Below are 16,893 nucleotides of genomic sequence, written 5' to 3'. Positions count from 1 at the left end.
AAATAGAGATCACCATGAGATCGTATCGCGATGAAAGAAAGAATCGATGTTAAAAAAATGTAAATGATGAGCGTGAAAAAATATATTTAGAAGAGCGAAAGAAGAACGAAAAAAAAAACGATACTGATAAAAACGAGAAAAGGAAACATCGTTGAAATAACATTTTACAGTGTCAGTGTGATGTATCCTCTATTGTTGGCAAAATGTGAAGCGAAATTGCGAGAAGACAGAGTGATTTCTTTAACGGTGTTAAACTTGTGGAAGGGTCTAATATATAAGGGAATAACAGAGGCAAATACAAAAAGCGATTCATCTACTTGACAGGAGAACGAGCACATTTATCAATCTCGATCCTCTCAAATTCCCATGCCACTCGTCCAAAAAAAGCGTTCTTAAAAGGAGGATTCATCACGTCATTAGCATCGAACGAGGATGCTCCAACTTCCTGTCCCGAAACAGGGCAACGAAATTGCGAACGATGGCTTTCTACTTCATTAGAATACTTTCAGGAGTACGCGAGAAAAAGACCATTCTCGAGCGACTCATCCCAAATATCGAGCTATAAATTTTCAGCTGGTCTAGTCGTAAAAACGCAACGATTACCAATAAACGCAACCAACGATGCTTCATCCGAAAAAGCCTCGTAACTCATCTCTGAATCGTTCTCACACTCGAACGATCATCTCCTTCCAGGGCGGAGAGGAGGAAGAAGAAGAACAAGAAGAAATAACTGGCTCGTGTCGTTGAGGACAACGAATGTCTACGATGTCACCAAAACATGACCAAAAGTGGAGTAATGCCCTGAACGTCCCAGTTGGATCGAGTCTCGGTCGAGGGTAATATTACAATAAATTTCTTGCGTGTCAAGATTCCAACGAAGGGTGGCTACATGGAGGCAAGAGAGAGAGAGAGAGAGAGAGAGAGAGAGAGAGAGAGAGAGANAGAGAGAGAGAGAGAGAGAGAGAGGAGGAGAAGGAGGAGGAGGAAAGCAGAGCAAGTGTTTCACTGCTCCCATTATCGGGTAAAGTACACATATGTGTAACCAACCTCCACTGACATTTGGTCGTACATGAACGCTATTGAAACCCCCGGCGGAAAATTGTGCAAGCATTGACGGTGACCGTACATTTATAAAGGTGTGGCTTTCAGAAACGTGATACCCTTTGATATTTATGTGCTTGGTACTCGGGCAAAAAGAATAAAAATGTATAAGTAGTGATTCCGAAACAAATGGAAAAGTTGTAAAAATATTGATCAAATCTTTACTTTAATGATCGATAATCGAACATTTTGAATACGAAAGAAATATAGAAAATAAGAACAATTGAAATTTCGCAAATTTGTTTAAAGGAAAATAACAAATTATTAATTTTACGTTAAATAATAAATAAATATATGAATAAATATTAATATATACAAATTAATTTTATAATAATAATGTTAAGAATATTTGTTCTTCAGAATCATTTCGACTATTTCGTTCGAACACCCTGTATAAACGTACACGTGTACGTAATTCCAGATCGCGGAGAGCAAGCCCGCAGGAAAGGACATTTTACGAAGGGTCTATAATAAAGCCGGAACCCTTGCTCATCGAGACGAGAAACGATAAACTTTTCTCGACGGATCCTGGAAGACAGTGACCAAAATACGTCGACCCGTAATCAACAACCCCATTTCCCTTAAAGAAGAAATACCCCCATTAATATCCCCGCGGTTGTCCGCTACATTAAGGTCAACGAAAGCCAGCGTGTCGCTGGTTTTCGGAAGCCGGCCAACTATCTCGTTGGCAACCAATAGTCGTAACTCACGCTCGATCGTAATTTCTCTCTTAAAGTTTTCGCCCCCCCTGTACACAGTGTTCCAAAATACAAGAATAGCTAGAAAATTTAAGAAACGACTTTTTCGGAGATTAGAATAGAATCAAATTTTATTTTGGTATATAAAACCGAAAATTTTGATTAAATTATTAAGCAATTCAATTTCGCATAAATTTTGAAACGGAGATAGAACAATATTACTCTATTTCCTCTAAAATACCGCTAAAATATATTCTACCATACCATAAACTTCCCCGTTTATTTCAATCTCCAATTCTCAGACTCTCGTCCTTCAATTTTCTATCTATTTTCTCTGCACACCTTATATATTCTCCAGATGAAAACGTCGAAGTATGAATACGTCGAAGTTTACGAAAAGTTGGGTGAAAGTTGACGCGTAATTTCACGAATGTGTCGTTGCATGTATGTAAATACCGCGATGCGACGCAGAAGGAAAGAGAAAGAGGGTGTGTGTACGAGTTAGAATATAGTATTGGACGATAATCAGGGGACTCTGTGTGAGGATACATAGAATGAATGTAGAATACACGAGCAAAGTGGAGCAACGACCGTAGGAAGTCAGACGGAACTGGCCGGCTCCATGCTGTCGGGTTTCGTCGTATTGCACCGATCCAGTTCAGACGTCGGCGTCGAACGAGAGGGTGCGAGAGAATGCTTTCTCCCTTCCAGTTTTTTTTTTTCTCCTAGATTCTGGCGTCCTGTCGAGTCAGAAATTCCAAATACACATACCTACTCTTTCTTTTTTCCTTCTTCCATCTTTTCTCTCTTTCTTTCTCTCTTTCTCTCTCTCGTTGCTCTCGTTTCCCTCGAAGACACGTTATAGAAAGATGTCACAGTAGGAAACGTTTCTCCACGCGTTACTTTCAGAAAATAAACCGGCTAACTCAGCGAGAGGAAAATATCGTTCGAGAGAAATGCGGATATCTTGTTATTCCTCGACCCCACGTGGTTCGACTTGTAATTTCGCCGTCCCTGCTCCTTTCTCTCTTTCTTTCTCCCTCTTTCTATGTTTTCATTGTGATTAATTAAACTTCTCGTCTGTTAGCGCGCCCATCGTTAGGAATATTTGCTCCAAGAGGTGAAATCTGTTGTTGGTTAATAATTTATGGACTTTGCACTGTTCATTAGATTTGAAATGACATTTAGAATTTGAAAGTCGTACACACATTTTAATTAATATCTGGCCTGTCCCTTTCTGAATAGGTAGGTTCAAGAGTAGTTTGGTTCAGTATTCAGTGTTAAATTACGAGTTATTCGAAAGTTTGCAGGTTTGCAAGGGATTGTTCCGTGGAAGTTTGGAATGCAATAAATTAGAATTTTCGAAGTCTCGAAAATCTCGAAAATATCTTTGCTAAGTTGTTAAACATTGATCTTATTCGTGTAGAGGTCTTTGCACAAGTGGAGATGAAGATTGAAACGAGATAACATTGTAAATTGAAAATAGAAGTACGTTGGAAAAATAAATTTGAAAAATTCATCGAATACTATCTTAATATAGTGGATGCTACGCTGAAAGAGGTAGAATTGATTGATAAAAGTATTAAAAAACTTTATGGTGATATTTGTAGACTTGACGCAATTACTTTTATAGAAAATTTATTCAGTTTCAATATACTACATGGGTGAATAATAAATGGAAATGACTCAAAGTCCGTAACGAATACTGATAAAATATTAAAGATTCATCGTGTTCATGCATATTAAACATTTCATATTGTTTTTATTATTTTCCATGACCCAAACTTTCAATATTTCCCTACTTGATTCATTTCTTCTCTCAGAATAATATTATATTTATTTTATCCTATAAAAAAATTCTTTTTTCTTTTTTATAAAATAATAAAAAAGATTCAATTTAAATAATTCGAAAAATTCCGTGTTTAATTAATTCTGTGCAAGTTCATCCTTTTTCGTACCATTATTTCGAGAACATCCTGTATAATATAGAATAAGATTTCGTACAATTAATCAATCCTTGAACGAACGTAGAGAAAAAGTTGAGAGAAATCGTAAAAAACGATCGATCACAGGGAAGAAAGGATCTCGTGTAAATTCGAGAGAGAGAGAGAGAGAGAGAGAGAGAAATTGTCGCGAACTTGTTGCCTCGAACTGTACTATACATGCTAAATTCACGAGGCCAAGGTTCATAAAGATATTTTCTAGCTAAAGCTCCGGCCATTTATACCGTGTTTACGTGTGTTTACCACTAGTAAACACCTTTATGACGGCAAAAATGGCTGGGGATTTTGAGATAGTATTGCGGCCAGGCCTTTTCACATTGCATAAAAATTTCCATCGAAGCGTAAGCACACCTTAAACAAGGGATTGTACGAGCGGCTGTCTACCCTTTATGCTTCCTATCGCGATCGTTCCAAGATGAAACGACATTCGATTTGCGATTAACGTTTTCAACATTGGTTGCATAATAAAATATCACGATGATAAAAAAATCGGGCAATAAATGGGAGTACAGATCTCGCGCAGTTTTAAACGGTTGAGAATGCTTACTCTTATACGAATTCTCTATGAATATGCATGTGCAATTTCCTTAATTGAAAAGTCATTCGCTCGAGGATAGAAGAATAAGTGCCAGATAATGAAGACTATTTTTATTTCTTGACGAAAAGTTGAGATAATGAGGCTGGCCTTTTCTTCTTAAAATCTTAAATTATCAGAAATTTTCTTAAAACCCTTTGTCTCCGTTACGAGAATGTTAAGAGATCGTAATTAGAGTCATCGTTCTCTACGAAGAAGAGGAAGAAGAAAAAGAAGAAGAAAGTCTGGTTCTGACATATTCGTTTATTGCACAGAAAGGAAAAGAACTAACTCAAGAATATATCAAAATAAAAATCATTGAATTTTAATTATTTTTTCCCTCTTTCGCCTGTACAATTACCATTGTCGCTCGAGCAAAGTTAATTCGACGATAATAGAAAATAGAAAATATATTATCGCGAAAATTTCTACGAAAATTCAATTCCAAATTCACAATTTTATTTTTCTCCTTTTCTCCTTTACTCTCCCCTTTAATTATCCTTATCCATTCGATCGAAGTTAACCTTTCGAAAAGAGAAAAAGTTTAAAAAGGTCTGAAAGTTTAGTTCACTCGGGGAAATACTTGCCACGAACGTGTACCAAATGAAATATAAATCGGTCCTGGGAATTAACGTTTACGATTCTTACAATCCCCGAAGCGGAATCGAAATTACTTGTACGGTTCAACATCCGAAAGTCCTTACCGCCCTCGTGACCCACCCTTCGCCATAAATCACACGCAGAGGGAGAAGAAGAAGAAGAAAAAAAAGAAAAACATAGAATAAAATCCTCGAAAAGAATCGAGGCGAAAGGTTTCAACTCGAACCTCCCTTCGAGATTCTGCCACCTTTGAAATAACTCAACATTCGATTGTTCTCGAAATACAACCCAACGATAATCACAAGCATCTTTTTCAAATCTATCTGTGTACGAAATATTATTTGTAAATTCGAGAAAACGAAGAAAAATATTTAAACGAACCTCATAACTTTATATTCAAATGAAAAGAAATATTTAATGATTAATGACTATGAATTTTTTAAAAATAATCAAATGAAAATTAATTTAAAACGAAATTTGTCTAACTAACTTTTTCTATAATCCAACGAGACACGTATATTTGTTTTTTCTACATATTCCTAAATACTAAATTAAACTTCGAGAAAACTTGGAAATTAATTGAATCGTTACGTTGAAGGATGCAGAAATATTTTTATAACTGCAGGAATAGTACGTTTTCGAGTTGTTAAAAAAAGGGAGAGAGAGAGAGAGAGAGAAAAAAAGGAAAGGAATTAATTTGGAATAAAATTCATTCTCTAACGAAGGTCCAGCTTTCCTACCGATACACATGTAGATCAAGCGGTTATCCGTGTCGGAGGTTGGATTCAACGTTAAACCGACGCGACACCCTTTATCGGAAAACAGTCAAGTGACTTTTTCAGCGAGCCGTTAACGCTGGCATTAACGCAGTCATTGAATTTAATTAATGTCACACCGTGGACGCGTCGAGCCACGACGCACGGTTCAAGGGTTGCACGTCAATTTTCTTCCTTCCACCGAGGCTATATCTATTCTATTCTTTTTCCATTCTTTGCCCCCATCCGTACGCTTTCCTTTTGTCGATTCGAGTCTCGTTTATGACAATGTATCAACAAATACATATGGGGAGAGGACCTAATTCAAACCATCCACTTTCGACAAATATATATATATATATATATATATCGAAAAAACGATCGAGAGCTTCGAAGCTTTAGATAAAAGGGGAGAGCACGTCATATTGGCAATAAATCTTTAGGAGGACTTTATCACGAAACGCGGCACAATAAAGTCTCAATAACACCTAACGCACCTATCACTTTTTTCTTCTTCTCCCCCTCCCTCCCTCCCGAATAATCTCGAATATCGATCCGAAATGTATCACCCGATTCCAGTATAATCTTCATCATCCTCTCGAACGATACCACGATTCACACGTTACCAATCTCGAATCCAATGACGAGGCTGGATGCGATGGATTAATCGACTCGTACGGAAACCGCGTACTGCACATGCTCTTTCACCTCCCATTCAAAGGAGAGAAATGGAAGAAAAACAGAAGTGTAACGAGAATTCCCTTTAGAATCTACTTAGCCGAGGATTATTCCTGGAAATCCTCCTAGGGATCTCCTAGGGAGATGCATTCGATTACTGCGACATATTATTTTTTCCAGGAACTTATTCCTTGGCTCGATCTTGCGTCGAAGGAAGGATGCTTTGTTTCGTGGATGGGATTTACGTTTTCGTGTTTGAAATCGAGAGAGAGATGCAATTGATTCGTTCGTGAACGACGTTTTAATCTCTCGGAGATACGTCTCGGCGAGGAAGGTCGAACGCTGGAAATAGTCCGCATCGTCTACGATGCACGTTCCGTTTCTAATAATAAACCCGATTCCCGGTTATTGGGAATGCTCGGAAAGAAGCGTAATTGCCGAGTCTCCCCGGAGAGGGATATCGCTTCCCCACGGTTAATTACAAATCGGGACGCATATATTAGTACGCTCGTGCCACGTCCCCTAATTACCGTAATTTATATCGCGTGACAACCGTATCGAAATACGAATCACACCAGGAAAGGGAATCGACCAAATAGATTTTGACGGGGCTGATTAACGGGGACGTGGAGCGGCATCGATATCTGGAGCTATGCAATATAATTCGAAAACGCGTCGATTTCGCGTCGGTGGAGATAAATTCTCGAGGAAGCAGATTAAAAGTTGTACCGACCGATCGATGGTTTACGAGCGTAATATCGGGGAAGGGAATTGTTGATCGATACTCGTGAATCGATAACTCGATGCTGCTTGCAAGCTTTATGGGCGCAATAAGGGGGCGAAGATTAAAACGCGGCCCGGCCACTGTCCAGAAACGACCCCTGGCCAATTTTATTTTACCACTTTCGAAATGGACGATATAAAAATATTGCGAGCAAGTTCGAATTCTCGTCGTGAATGATATTTCGAAAAAGTTATTAAAGCAATTTTTTTTTTCGTTCGAATTGCCTTGGACCGGAATAGATTCGAACTTTAATCAATAGTTTGATAAAAGGAATCTATATTTCCAGGTTATTAATTCTCAATTGTCCAAAATTATCGCGTCGAAAGTTTGAATTATATTTCTTAGCTACATTCCATATCATCTTTCATCTCAATAAATAATATATTGGTTTTGATAAAAGGAAAACGATATTTCCAAGACATTAATTCTCAAAAATATCGTCGAGAAATATCCAAAATTTTTATCGAAAAGTTTCAATTGCGCGATTAAGTATATTTCATCGTCAAAAAAGGAAATGGAAACCTCCTCCTTACTGCGTTACTAGAAAGGAGATATTAACACGAACTTTAACTTAAACTGTCTTAATTATAAGTGTCTTAGCGTTGGATGTAATTTAATGGCTGGAGGCGAGCTTCCTACGCAGTATTCGCAGACAATGCTGATCCTAAAGCGTACCCCGTAAAATTGCTCAAAATCGTGCCTGTTTTTTTTCTTTTTTATTTTCTTTAAACAATGGAAACGATCCATCAAATTTTTCAACGAAACGATAAATAGTTTATTGTTGCTCGATACGATGTTACGCGTTTAACGAAGGTGCTTTCTCTTATAATGAAAACTACGCGAGTAAAAGTATCTCCCCTTGTTCGTGAAAATTAAATTTTCCTTCTTTAATACGCGATCTTACGTAAATAGTACGGACAGGGTGTAGCACGTACGCTGCATTTCGAACTCGAAAAGTATAATCAAAACAAGTGATATCAAGTTTTCACACGGTTGCCTGGAAATTATCGGTGGACGTCTATCGATTTACCAGGTCTTGTTTCCTAGCAAATACGAGGAGCACGTCGTGGAACACGCGTATCGTTTATCTCGATGGGAAATTGTGTTACGCGGCTGCGAACGTTCGTAAGGGTGAGTTCCACGTGTTTATCCACGGGGAATTGGGAAACCGGACGGACCGAGATTAGAAAACGTCAGTTACGGGGAGAAAGTCGTTTATATCGATCTGTTTTATTTGTAAATATAAATAGAACGTCGAAAATTATTCGAAAATTATGAAATTATGATCGTCTCTGAACAAAGGATAAATACGTTGTTATTTAAACTATAATGTTTATCGATAATGTTTAAACGCTGATACTTTGAAAATGGATTAATTTATTTGTTGTATCAAGCATTTCTCTTATGTTATATTTAAAAATTGTTGAATTTTTAATCATCGATATAAATTTTTCTTGATTATCAAAAAAAAAAAAATCTGAATATTGGTTATTCGAAGTTATGGAAATAGCAATGAATTCTCGTTATATTGACTTATTAAGATTTGTACAAATGGGATTCTACTGTAGGAAAAACTGGAAAAGCGTTGAATCAGACAAATGCTTGGTTTGACTTTTGGATTTGAGCGAAGCATGGATTAGTTATCAAAATTTAAATAAGAATAATCTCGCTTTTGTATAATTGTGATTCATTCTTCCATAAACTTTGCGGCTCACTTTTCGTTTTTATGAAAAAAAGAAAGACGAAAAATATTATCAGATTAACGTATGTACTAATACCTTTTTTAAAAAATAATTGGAAGATAAAAATTTGGACGAATGCAACTGAATCTTCATTAATTCCACGATATCCGTCCCAATTTTTTGTACAACAATTCTCGCGATTCGTTAAAAATATGAAAATAACGCCATCTCAAACAAACTTCCACTTCCAAGAATTTCAAATTGCTGATTACCTGATTGCTCAGAGAGTAGATATTTAATGCAAGAAAAATCGGGACAGAAGGGAAGAAAGGCTTGCTGGAAAAACTTGTTAAAGTTACATTGGAATGAGGAAATGTTCTTAGAAGCAACAGGAAATTAAAATGACCATCTATAGAATTACTCGTGTTGAGTAATTTTAATCAGGAAAGTGCGAACGAATATTACGTATAATATATTATATTATATATTAATTATAAGAATAAATGTTATATCGTTTAATCATGATAATGATCGTAAAAAAAATATAAGATAAAATTTTCCCAACGAAAACACCATTAATAAAATATTCTTCCTTAAGATAAAATATGAAAGACAAACTTTACGTATATTTCGTGATTTTCCATTCAAAACATTCATAGATAGATATTACTTATCGAGCGATACAACATTGAAAAATTTACGTAAAACATTGGATCGAATCTTTACCCACGAAAACTATAAATATTTAAATCTCTAAATTCCATTTCCTTAATCATTTCTCATCATCAATCACCGATACTCCCTCGCATCCTCCTTCGACGCAATCCACAAAATCCCGAGTCCCGATTTCCTCTTGAAATTAGATTCGCGGGTATCGAAAGAAGCACGGCACGTATTCAACGAATGGATTCACATCGTGTATCGACAATCTCGATTGTCGTGGCGCGATTAAACTACCGATCGATACGATATTTGACACGTGTGGCTCGTTCCACTTTATCAGGAGAAACGTGAACATCCGCCTATCCACGTAGGTGGATCAATCGGTTCCATTGGCCGACCACGCCGGCCAGCTTTGCGCCAACTGTTCCAAACTTTTTAACGATATGCGTACACACGCTCGAAACCAATCTCGATCCTAAACTTAATTGTGTCCGACCACGCGTGCGAATTTACGCAAACTAATTTCGAAAGTCACGGGACGAAAGATAAGAGAGAATTAAATTTAACGCTCGCTTTATACATAATAATAAACATTTCAAGAACGTTTCTCGGAAGAGGAGAAAGGACACCTCGAAATAGAAACATAATTAACGCGAAAAAAAGATGGCGAAAATAATGGACGTGCGTTATTCCTTTGTAAGTTTATTCGATTCGCATCAACGGATTTCGTGATTAATTTTCGTGATTTTTTTTTTTAACGATACGATGGATATCTCGTCCTCGTATCCCCTTTGAACGAACACGTCGATTTAATATCGATCCAGCGCGCGATATTTTGTTTGCAATTTCTTCTTGCCGTAAGAAAATATTTATATCGGTAAATGAGATGCGGTCACGAAAGCAAATTAAATTTAATGTAAAGGATCCGTTTTACGTAAAATGATGGTCAATTTGTTTAAGTACCTGTTGAGCGAGTATCCATTCGAATATATAATATATATTCGCGAAAGGATTAAATCTATTTAATCAAGATTCGACGGTGAAAAGTATCATTTTTCACGTAAAACCATCCAAGAAGTGATTTAGATTCATCCTTAGCTTTGAAAAAATACTTGAAAGATACTCGTGAAAGATTAAAAAGTATTCGCCAGCTATTTGAAATACAAGATCCTAACGCTGCAATGAATACGTTTCCTATAGAGTTATCTCTTCCTTCGCTAATCTAAGAATTTCTTTTTCTACGTTTGTTTTACAGGAAAATCCCTGCACAAATGATGAAAGGTCGGCATCAATTTCGGCGTCGTTTCAGTCTACAACCATCGTCGCTGAAGGAGGGTCAGGAAGATGGTACGACGAAAAACGTTAGGTAAGAAGATTTATACTTTCCAACTCCTTCTCCAAATCTGTCTTATTCGCACTCGAAAATCTTTCACCTCCTCCGATAAGAAAAAAAGGAATCCTCCTTCCTTTCGTCCCCGAGGTGTCATTACTCCTTTTTATTTTGTTTCAAAAAAAAAAAAAAAAAAAGAAAGAAAGAACGAGAATCACGAGATTCTTTTCACAAAAGTGCAAACTGATTTCAATCTTTCTGAAATACTAGTTCGAGACAAACAACAACAACAATAACAAAAAAAAGGATTGAAAACGCGGATAAGGGAGAAAAGAAAAACGAATTTCCAAGGTAAACTGCGTATTCCATCGTTCGAGAAACAGTTCTGGCAAGTTTCTTTCGCAATATTTCGCTCCCTCTCCATCCTTTCTCTCCATTCTTCTTTCCACCTCTCCCTCTTCGATCCCCTGACCTCCCCCCCTCTTGACTCCACTCTTAGGCCAGAGCTTTAATTTTGCGGCCAGTTCTTGGCAAAAAGGGAAGCTCGCGTTCTTCTCTTCTTTGTGCACGGGCAAGTAATAACCGCGTCTCGCTCTCCTCCTCCACGTAATAAGCGTGGATGATTACGAAGATACTTAGGGAACAGTTGTTATCTGGTGCATGCAAAAGCGCCGGTGCGCGCCCATCATCGTCGCCGCAATTTCCACCCCGATGCTAGTCGACTATATATAGTATATTCTGAGGGAATAAATGGCGGCTCAGAAATTCAGACCTCGCGTGTACAAAACAACGTATTCAATAACTCGTGTTCCCGGTGAAAGGGGATCTTTAACGTTCATTAGCGTTCTATTCTCCTCCCTGGGACGTTGTCCCCTTAAATATGAAACGAGGTTTCCTGTCTTATTAGCACCCTCGCGCTCAGGTTACCTCGCTCGCCGCGCTAAAGAAAAATAGCCGTGAGAAAAGGACCAACATTTGTTACCAAGTTTTATTTAACTCTTGCTCGTCTAGTAGTGATTCAATCTTTAATTCAATCCGTTAATTAAATCATTATTAGATGCGCGCATCACGCACTTTCTATCTTCTCACAAATCTTTCTCTTTTAAGTTGAATTACTCAAATATAATACACGGTACAAATATTTCTAATGTTTCTTATAATACTCGTTAAATATCAAAGAATATTCTTATCGTCGATTTTTTTGGGGGGGAGGGGAGAAACGAATATTCCTTCATTTTGGAGTAGTGCAAATTTACCGAAATAAATCTCAGAATATTTCTTCACTCCGGAGTGGCGCAAATTTATCGAAATAAATTTCAGAAACGAGAGGCTGTCGGAGTCGGACAGCGGTGGCGGGAAACACGCGGAAAGTTCGATACGGCACAAGATCGTTGTGATGGGGGCGGCGAAAGTGGGGAAATCGGCGATAATCAATCAGTTCCTCTACAACACGTTCACCCCCAAGTACAAGAGGACGGTGGAGGAGATGCATCACGGGGATTTCAACGTTTCCGGCATACAATTGACCCTGGACATCCTGGATACATCGGGCTCGTACGAGTTCCCCGCGATGAGAGATCTGTCCATCAAGTCTGCGGACGCGTTTATCCTCGTGTACGACGTCCACGACGCCAACACGTTCCTCGAGGTGAAGACGCTGAGGGCGCAAATTCTTAACACGAAGGGGGCGGTGCCGATCGTCGTCGTTGGCAATAAAGTCGACTTGATCGACACCGAGAAACAGGTAAAGGTTTTAACTCGAAAAAAGGGATTATTGTCTGCGACGCGGAGTGTCTTCTCGTAAAAACTGATCGAAAAAAATTATTGCTATTTCGAACAACTGTTTCGAGAGTAGAGAAGAACCTAATTCGAACCTAATTCGATTTCTTTTTAAAATCAAAGTGTATTGTATTTAAAAATATGTTTTTCATTTTTTTTGTATCTTTCCTATATTGCTCGATATTTCTTTATAGAAATATGATCAGCTGTGTTTATTAAAAGTTACGCATTCATTAGAAAGTCCATTGAGATCTCGAGTCTCAAAGTTGATTGTATAAAAATATGAAAGTCTATCCTTTTAATTAATAATTAGCTATCGATATATATTAGTGTATTAGAGTGTATTTGAATTCAAAAATATGCTTTCATTTCTTGTCTAAATTGCTCGACATTTCTTTATAGAAAAATAATCAGTTGTATTAAAAATTACGCATTCATTAGAAAGTCCATTGAGATCTCGAGTCTCAAAATTGATCGTATAAAAATATAAAGATCTACCCTTTTGATTAATAATTATCTATCGATATATATTAGTGTATTAGTTTCGAATTTAAATTAAAAATTACACACACTTATTAGAAAGTTTATCTTAAGTCTCAAAATTGATTATAATTGCGGTGTAAAAATATAAACGCAAGGTCTATCTTTTTGATTAATAATTAGCTATATATATATAATGTATAATTTCATTTAAAGGATTAATTTCAGATCCGCGTGCAACAATTTCCCCCCGCTACAATTTTACTCGAACGTACATTTGCAGGTGGATACGGACAGCACGAGAGAGTTGGTAACGATGAAATGGGAGAACGGTTTCGTGGAGGTGTCAGCGAAAGAGAACTTGAACATTTCACAGGTGTTCAAGGAGCTTTTGATCCAGGCCAAGCTGAAGTACAATCTAAGCCCGGCATTGAGACGTCGCCGCAGGCAATCATTGCCACCGCCCCAGCATTTGAATTCTCGGAGCAGCAGCGCTCACGTCCCGTCCCCGGCCCAGCTCCAGCATCTGCAGCAGATCCGTGAACGTTCCGAGTCGAAGAGGAATTCCTGTATACTGTCGTAAACGAAAATCCAAAGGCATCGATAACCGTTTCTCATCTGATTCGAGAGGAGGAAGGGATGATCGAATCGACGATCGCCCATTCTCTCTAACACCGATCGATCGAGACGACGTTCACGCGATCGATGATTTCGATCGATCGATCGTTCGAAACGCTCCCATCGAACACTCATATAAACGATGATAGTCGAAAGAATATAGGAAGAGGGGGCGAGAAACCGTGATGCCGATCGAAGATTTGTTTCCTATTCGAAAGAGAACTTTCGTCTCGTACAGGCCTCTCATTCGATTTTTAAGAAATTTACGATTTACGTCGATAATATATCATCTTGAATCGAGAGTTTAGCTGATTTTTCCTTATTGAAAAAAAGAAAAAAAAAACAAAAAAAAAAAAAAGAAAGAAACGAACGACAATTATTTCGATGTTTATCGTTCGAAAATTCGATGTGAATAGCGAGTGAATCTACGTACTTGATGTTAAGTAAAAAATTTTTTCGTCGAAAAATTGAAAATTTCTCGTTCCTAGGTAGAAGAGGAAATCACGAACACGATGGAGAGACACGCTTTATCACGACTTTAATAAGGATAATATAGAAGATAATTATTCCTCGTGACGACCCAGTCGTTCGTTTTAATTAAGAAATCATCGTTGCTCCCCTTTCCTCGATGCAAAACATCACACCTATTTACCGATTTTATTCAAGATCGACGAGAGGTATTCAACTGGAAACAAACGACGATTTCTATCGTCGATCGAAATATGGTTGAACATAATTATTCCGAATTATTCGAAGGGATTCCCATCTTTGCATATATATCAACAAGTATCTTACAAAGGTATCCTATTTCAGGGTTGTTCCCCACTGCCCATTCACTCACTATTATCCATCACTCTTATTATCCATTTACGAACATTGAACGGCCAAAGAACGTTTTATAAAGCAGTTTTATTGGCTATATTCGATTGAATTTACATCGAGCAATTGTCTATGCTGTTCTTTATACATATACCCCGTGTTATACATATAATTTATTTCAAAATAATTGGTTCGATTTATTCGATGTGTAAAAAGGGTACGCGAAGAGAGACATGTTACATCCCTAAAAAATCAAAAATGGCAAAAGTATCGTTCCCCCGTTTACCGCCAAAAAATATCGAATTATTTGTCAATTAAGGTGAAACGATGAACGTGAACGACTCGCGCATAGTACGCCGATTGCCTTTGCTCCAAACCTGAGTTAACCGCGAGTACCGTGATAAAAAAAAAAGTTGAAAAATGTGAAAAAAAAAGGTAAAAAATGAAACGTAATCATGTACAAAAAATTTTATTCGATCGCATATAGCTTTTGAAGTAGTTGTGTCATTGTAATTGACACGGTGAATAAAAACGGGAATCGTAGAATATGATGAGTTTCTGTTTTCCATCACTTGATTAGGTAAACGTGAGAGATATACGTATACGTTGTGTCTATAAATTTTAATGAAAATATCGTGCAACGATCGTTGATTGATTTTGTAATATTAGATGGAAAGATTTATCGATTTCACGTTTAAATAATGTATCGCATGATATCGTATAATTTATCGTTTGGGAAGAAAGAAATGTTTTTTCGAATATATTATTCAGATTAAAAAAAAAAAATCTATAATATACACGTTAGTGTTATTTAATGGTAGAAATTCTATGTAAATAAAAGAGCCTTGCGATGTGGATATCTCGTTGAATCGAAAACCCACATTGGGTATAATTTTACATAAAGTACTTACACATATACGTATATACGATTAAGCAACAGACATATAATTTAACGCGTTTCAACGCGATTAAAATGAAAAATGTCGCGCATCACGATAACTGGATAACGTTTATTTCAATATAAAAAAAAAAAGGAAAAAAAAAACTCGCAATCACGAGAATCAAATCAATACGATTTTTCGATCGTTCCAAACTCTCTAATTATTGGAACGAATTTTTCGCTGAGATCATACGTTTACCTGACCTGTGCAATTATTTCGTGTTACTTAGATTAATAATGTTGTAATGTTGTAATAAGATGAACCGGTTTCAAACGTGCGAACAATCTAACAAGTTACGAAGATCTATTAATATCATAAGATAAGAACAACAATAGATCTACGTCATAAGGAGTTTCGAAGGCAGATGGTATTTGACACGATTGCAATTATTTTTAGCATAGATCTGGAGGAAATATGTGGTGACAAATTAATAAGTAGTCTAAGCCTTTGACTTTATATCATTGCGTTATCAGAAATTAAATAAAAGATGAGTGTCATATTCAATTTCCTCTTGAAAACTTTCTTTCAATTTATTCCCAATCTTTGAAATTTTCGTGTAACATAAAGTATTAAAAAACTTTTGATATTATTGCATTAAATTATGATTAAGATATAAAATATAATATAATATCCTGTATAGTATGATAAATAAAAAAACTAATTAAAAAATATATAAATTCGCGTATACAACATACAAATGCGTAGAATTATATATAATTTTTAATAAAAATAAACTTTGATTTGATTTAGACTGGATAAAGAATGTAATAAAATTAATCAGATATTGGAACCGTCACTTAAACATATAAATTTTGAGGAACAAGTGTAGACAAAGAGAGCAAATAATAGAAAAGGACAAATAGCGTAAAAATGTTGAAACTGGCGCCATCTGTGGAATATATATGAAATTAATGTAGATAAAGAGAGCACATAATAGAAAAGGACAAATAGCGTAAAAATGTTAATGCTGGCGCCATAATAGAAAAGGACAAATAGCGTAAAAATGTTAATGCTGGCGCCATCTGTGGAAGGTACATGAAACTAAAGTAAACAAAGAGAGCAAATAATAGAAAAGGACAAATAGCGTAAAAATGTCAATACTGGCGCCATCTGTGGAAGGTACATGAAACTAATGTAGATAAAGAGAGCAAATATTAGAAAAGGACAGAAATAGCGTAAAAATGTTAATGCTGGCGCCATCTGTGGAATGTACATGAAACTAATGTAGATAAAGAAAGCAAATATTAGAAAAGGACAGAAATAGCATAAAAATGTTAATGCTGGCGCCATCTGTGAAATGTACATGAAACTAATGTAGATAAAGAAAGCAAATAGAAAAAGGATGAAAATAGGTAAGAATTGACTATCAGCACCATCTCTTAATTATT

At 36.6% G+C, this 16,893-nt stretch overlaps 1 protein-coding gene and 1 long non-coding RNA gene across 3 annotated transcripts in view; one reads left to right on the top strand and one right to left on the bottom strand.

Annotated features, from left to right (window-relative positions):
- The window catches only part of LOC122712250 (ras-related protein Rap-2a), a 33,429-nt gene extending 17,433 nt beyond the window's left edge, over window positions 1-15,996 (top strand). For both annotated transcript variants that reach the window (XM_043931736.1, XM_043931735.1), the window contains exons 2-4: window positions 10,794-10,904; window positions 12,189-12,612; window positions 13,411-15,996. In XM_043931736.1, coding sequence (XP_043787671.1) covers window positions 10,810-10,904; window positions 12,189-12,612; window positions 13,411-13,710 — 819 coding nt within the window. In that variant the 5' untranslated portion in view covers window positions 10,794-10,809 and the 3' untranslated portion in view covers window positions 13,711-15,996. The remainder of the gene's footprint in view (window positions 1-10,793; window positions 10,905-12,188; window positions 12,613-13,410) is intronic.
- The window catches only part of LOC122712252, a 67,797-nt gene that overhangs the window by 48,238 nt on the left and 2,666 nt on the right, over window positions 1-16,893 (bottom strand). The gene's annotated exons all lie outside the window — the stretch shown is intronic.

Source organism: Apis laboriosa, unplaced genomic scaffold (genome assembly GCF_014066325.1).
Source record: "Apis laboriosa isolate Shangri-la unplaced genomic scaffold, ASM1406632v1 scaffold1_cov151, whole genome shotgun sequence".
NCBI lineage: Eukaryota > Metazoa > Arthropoda > Insecta > Hymenoptera > Apidae > Apis > Apis laboriosa.
Note: the sequence above shows the minus strand (reverse complement) of the source record. Positions and strands in the feature narration are given on the sequence as shown.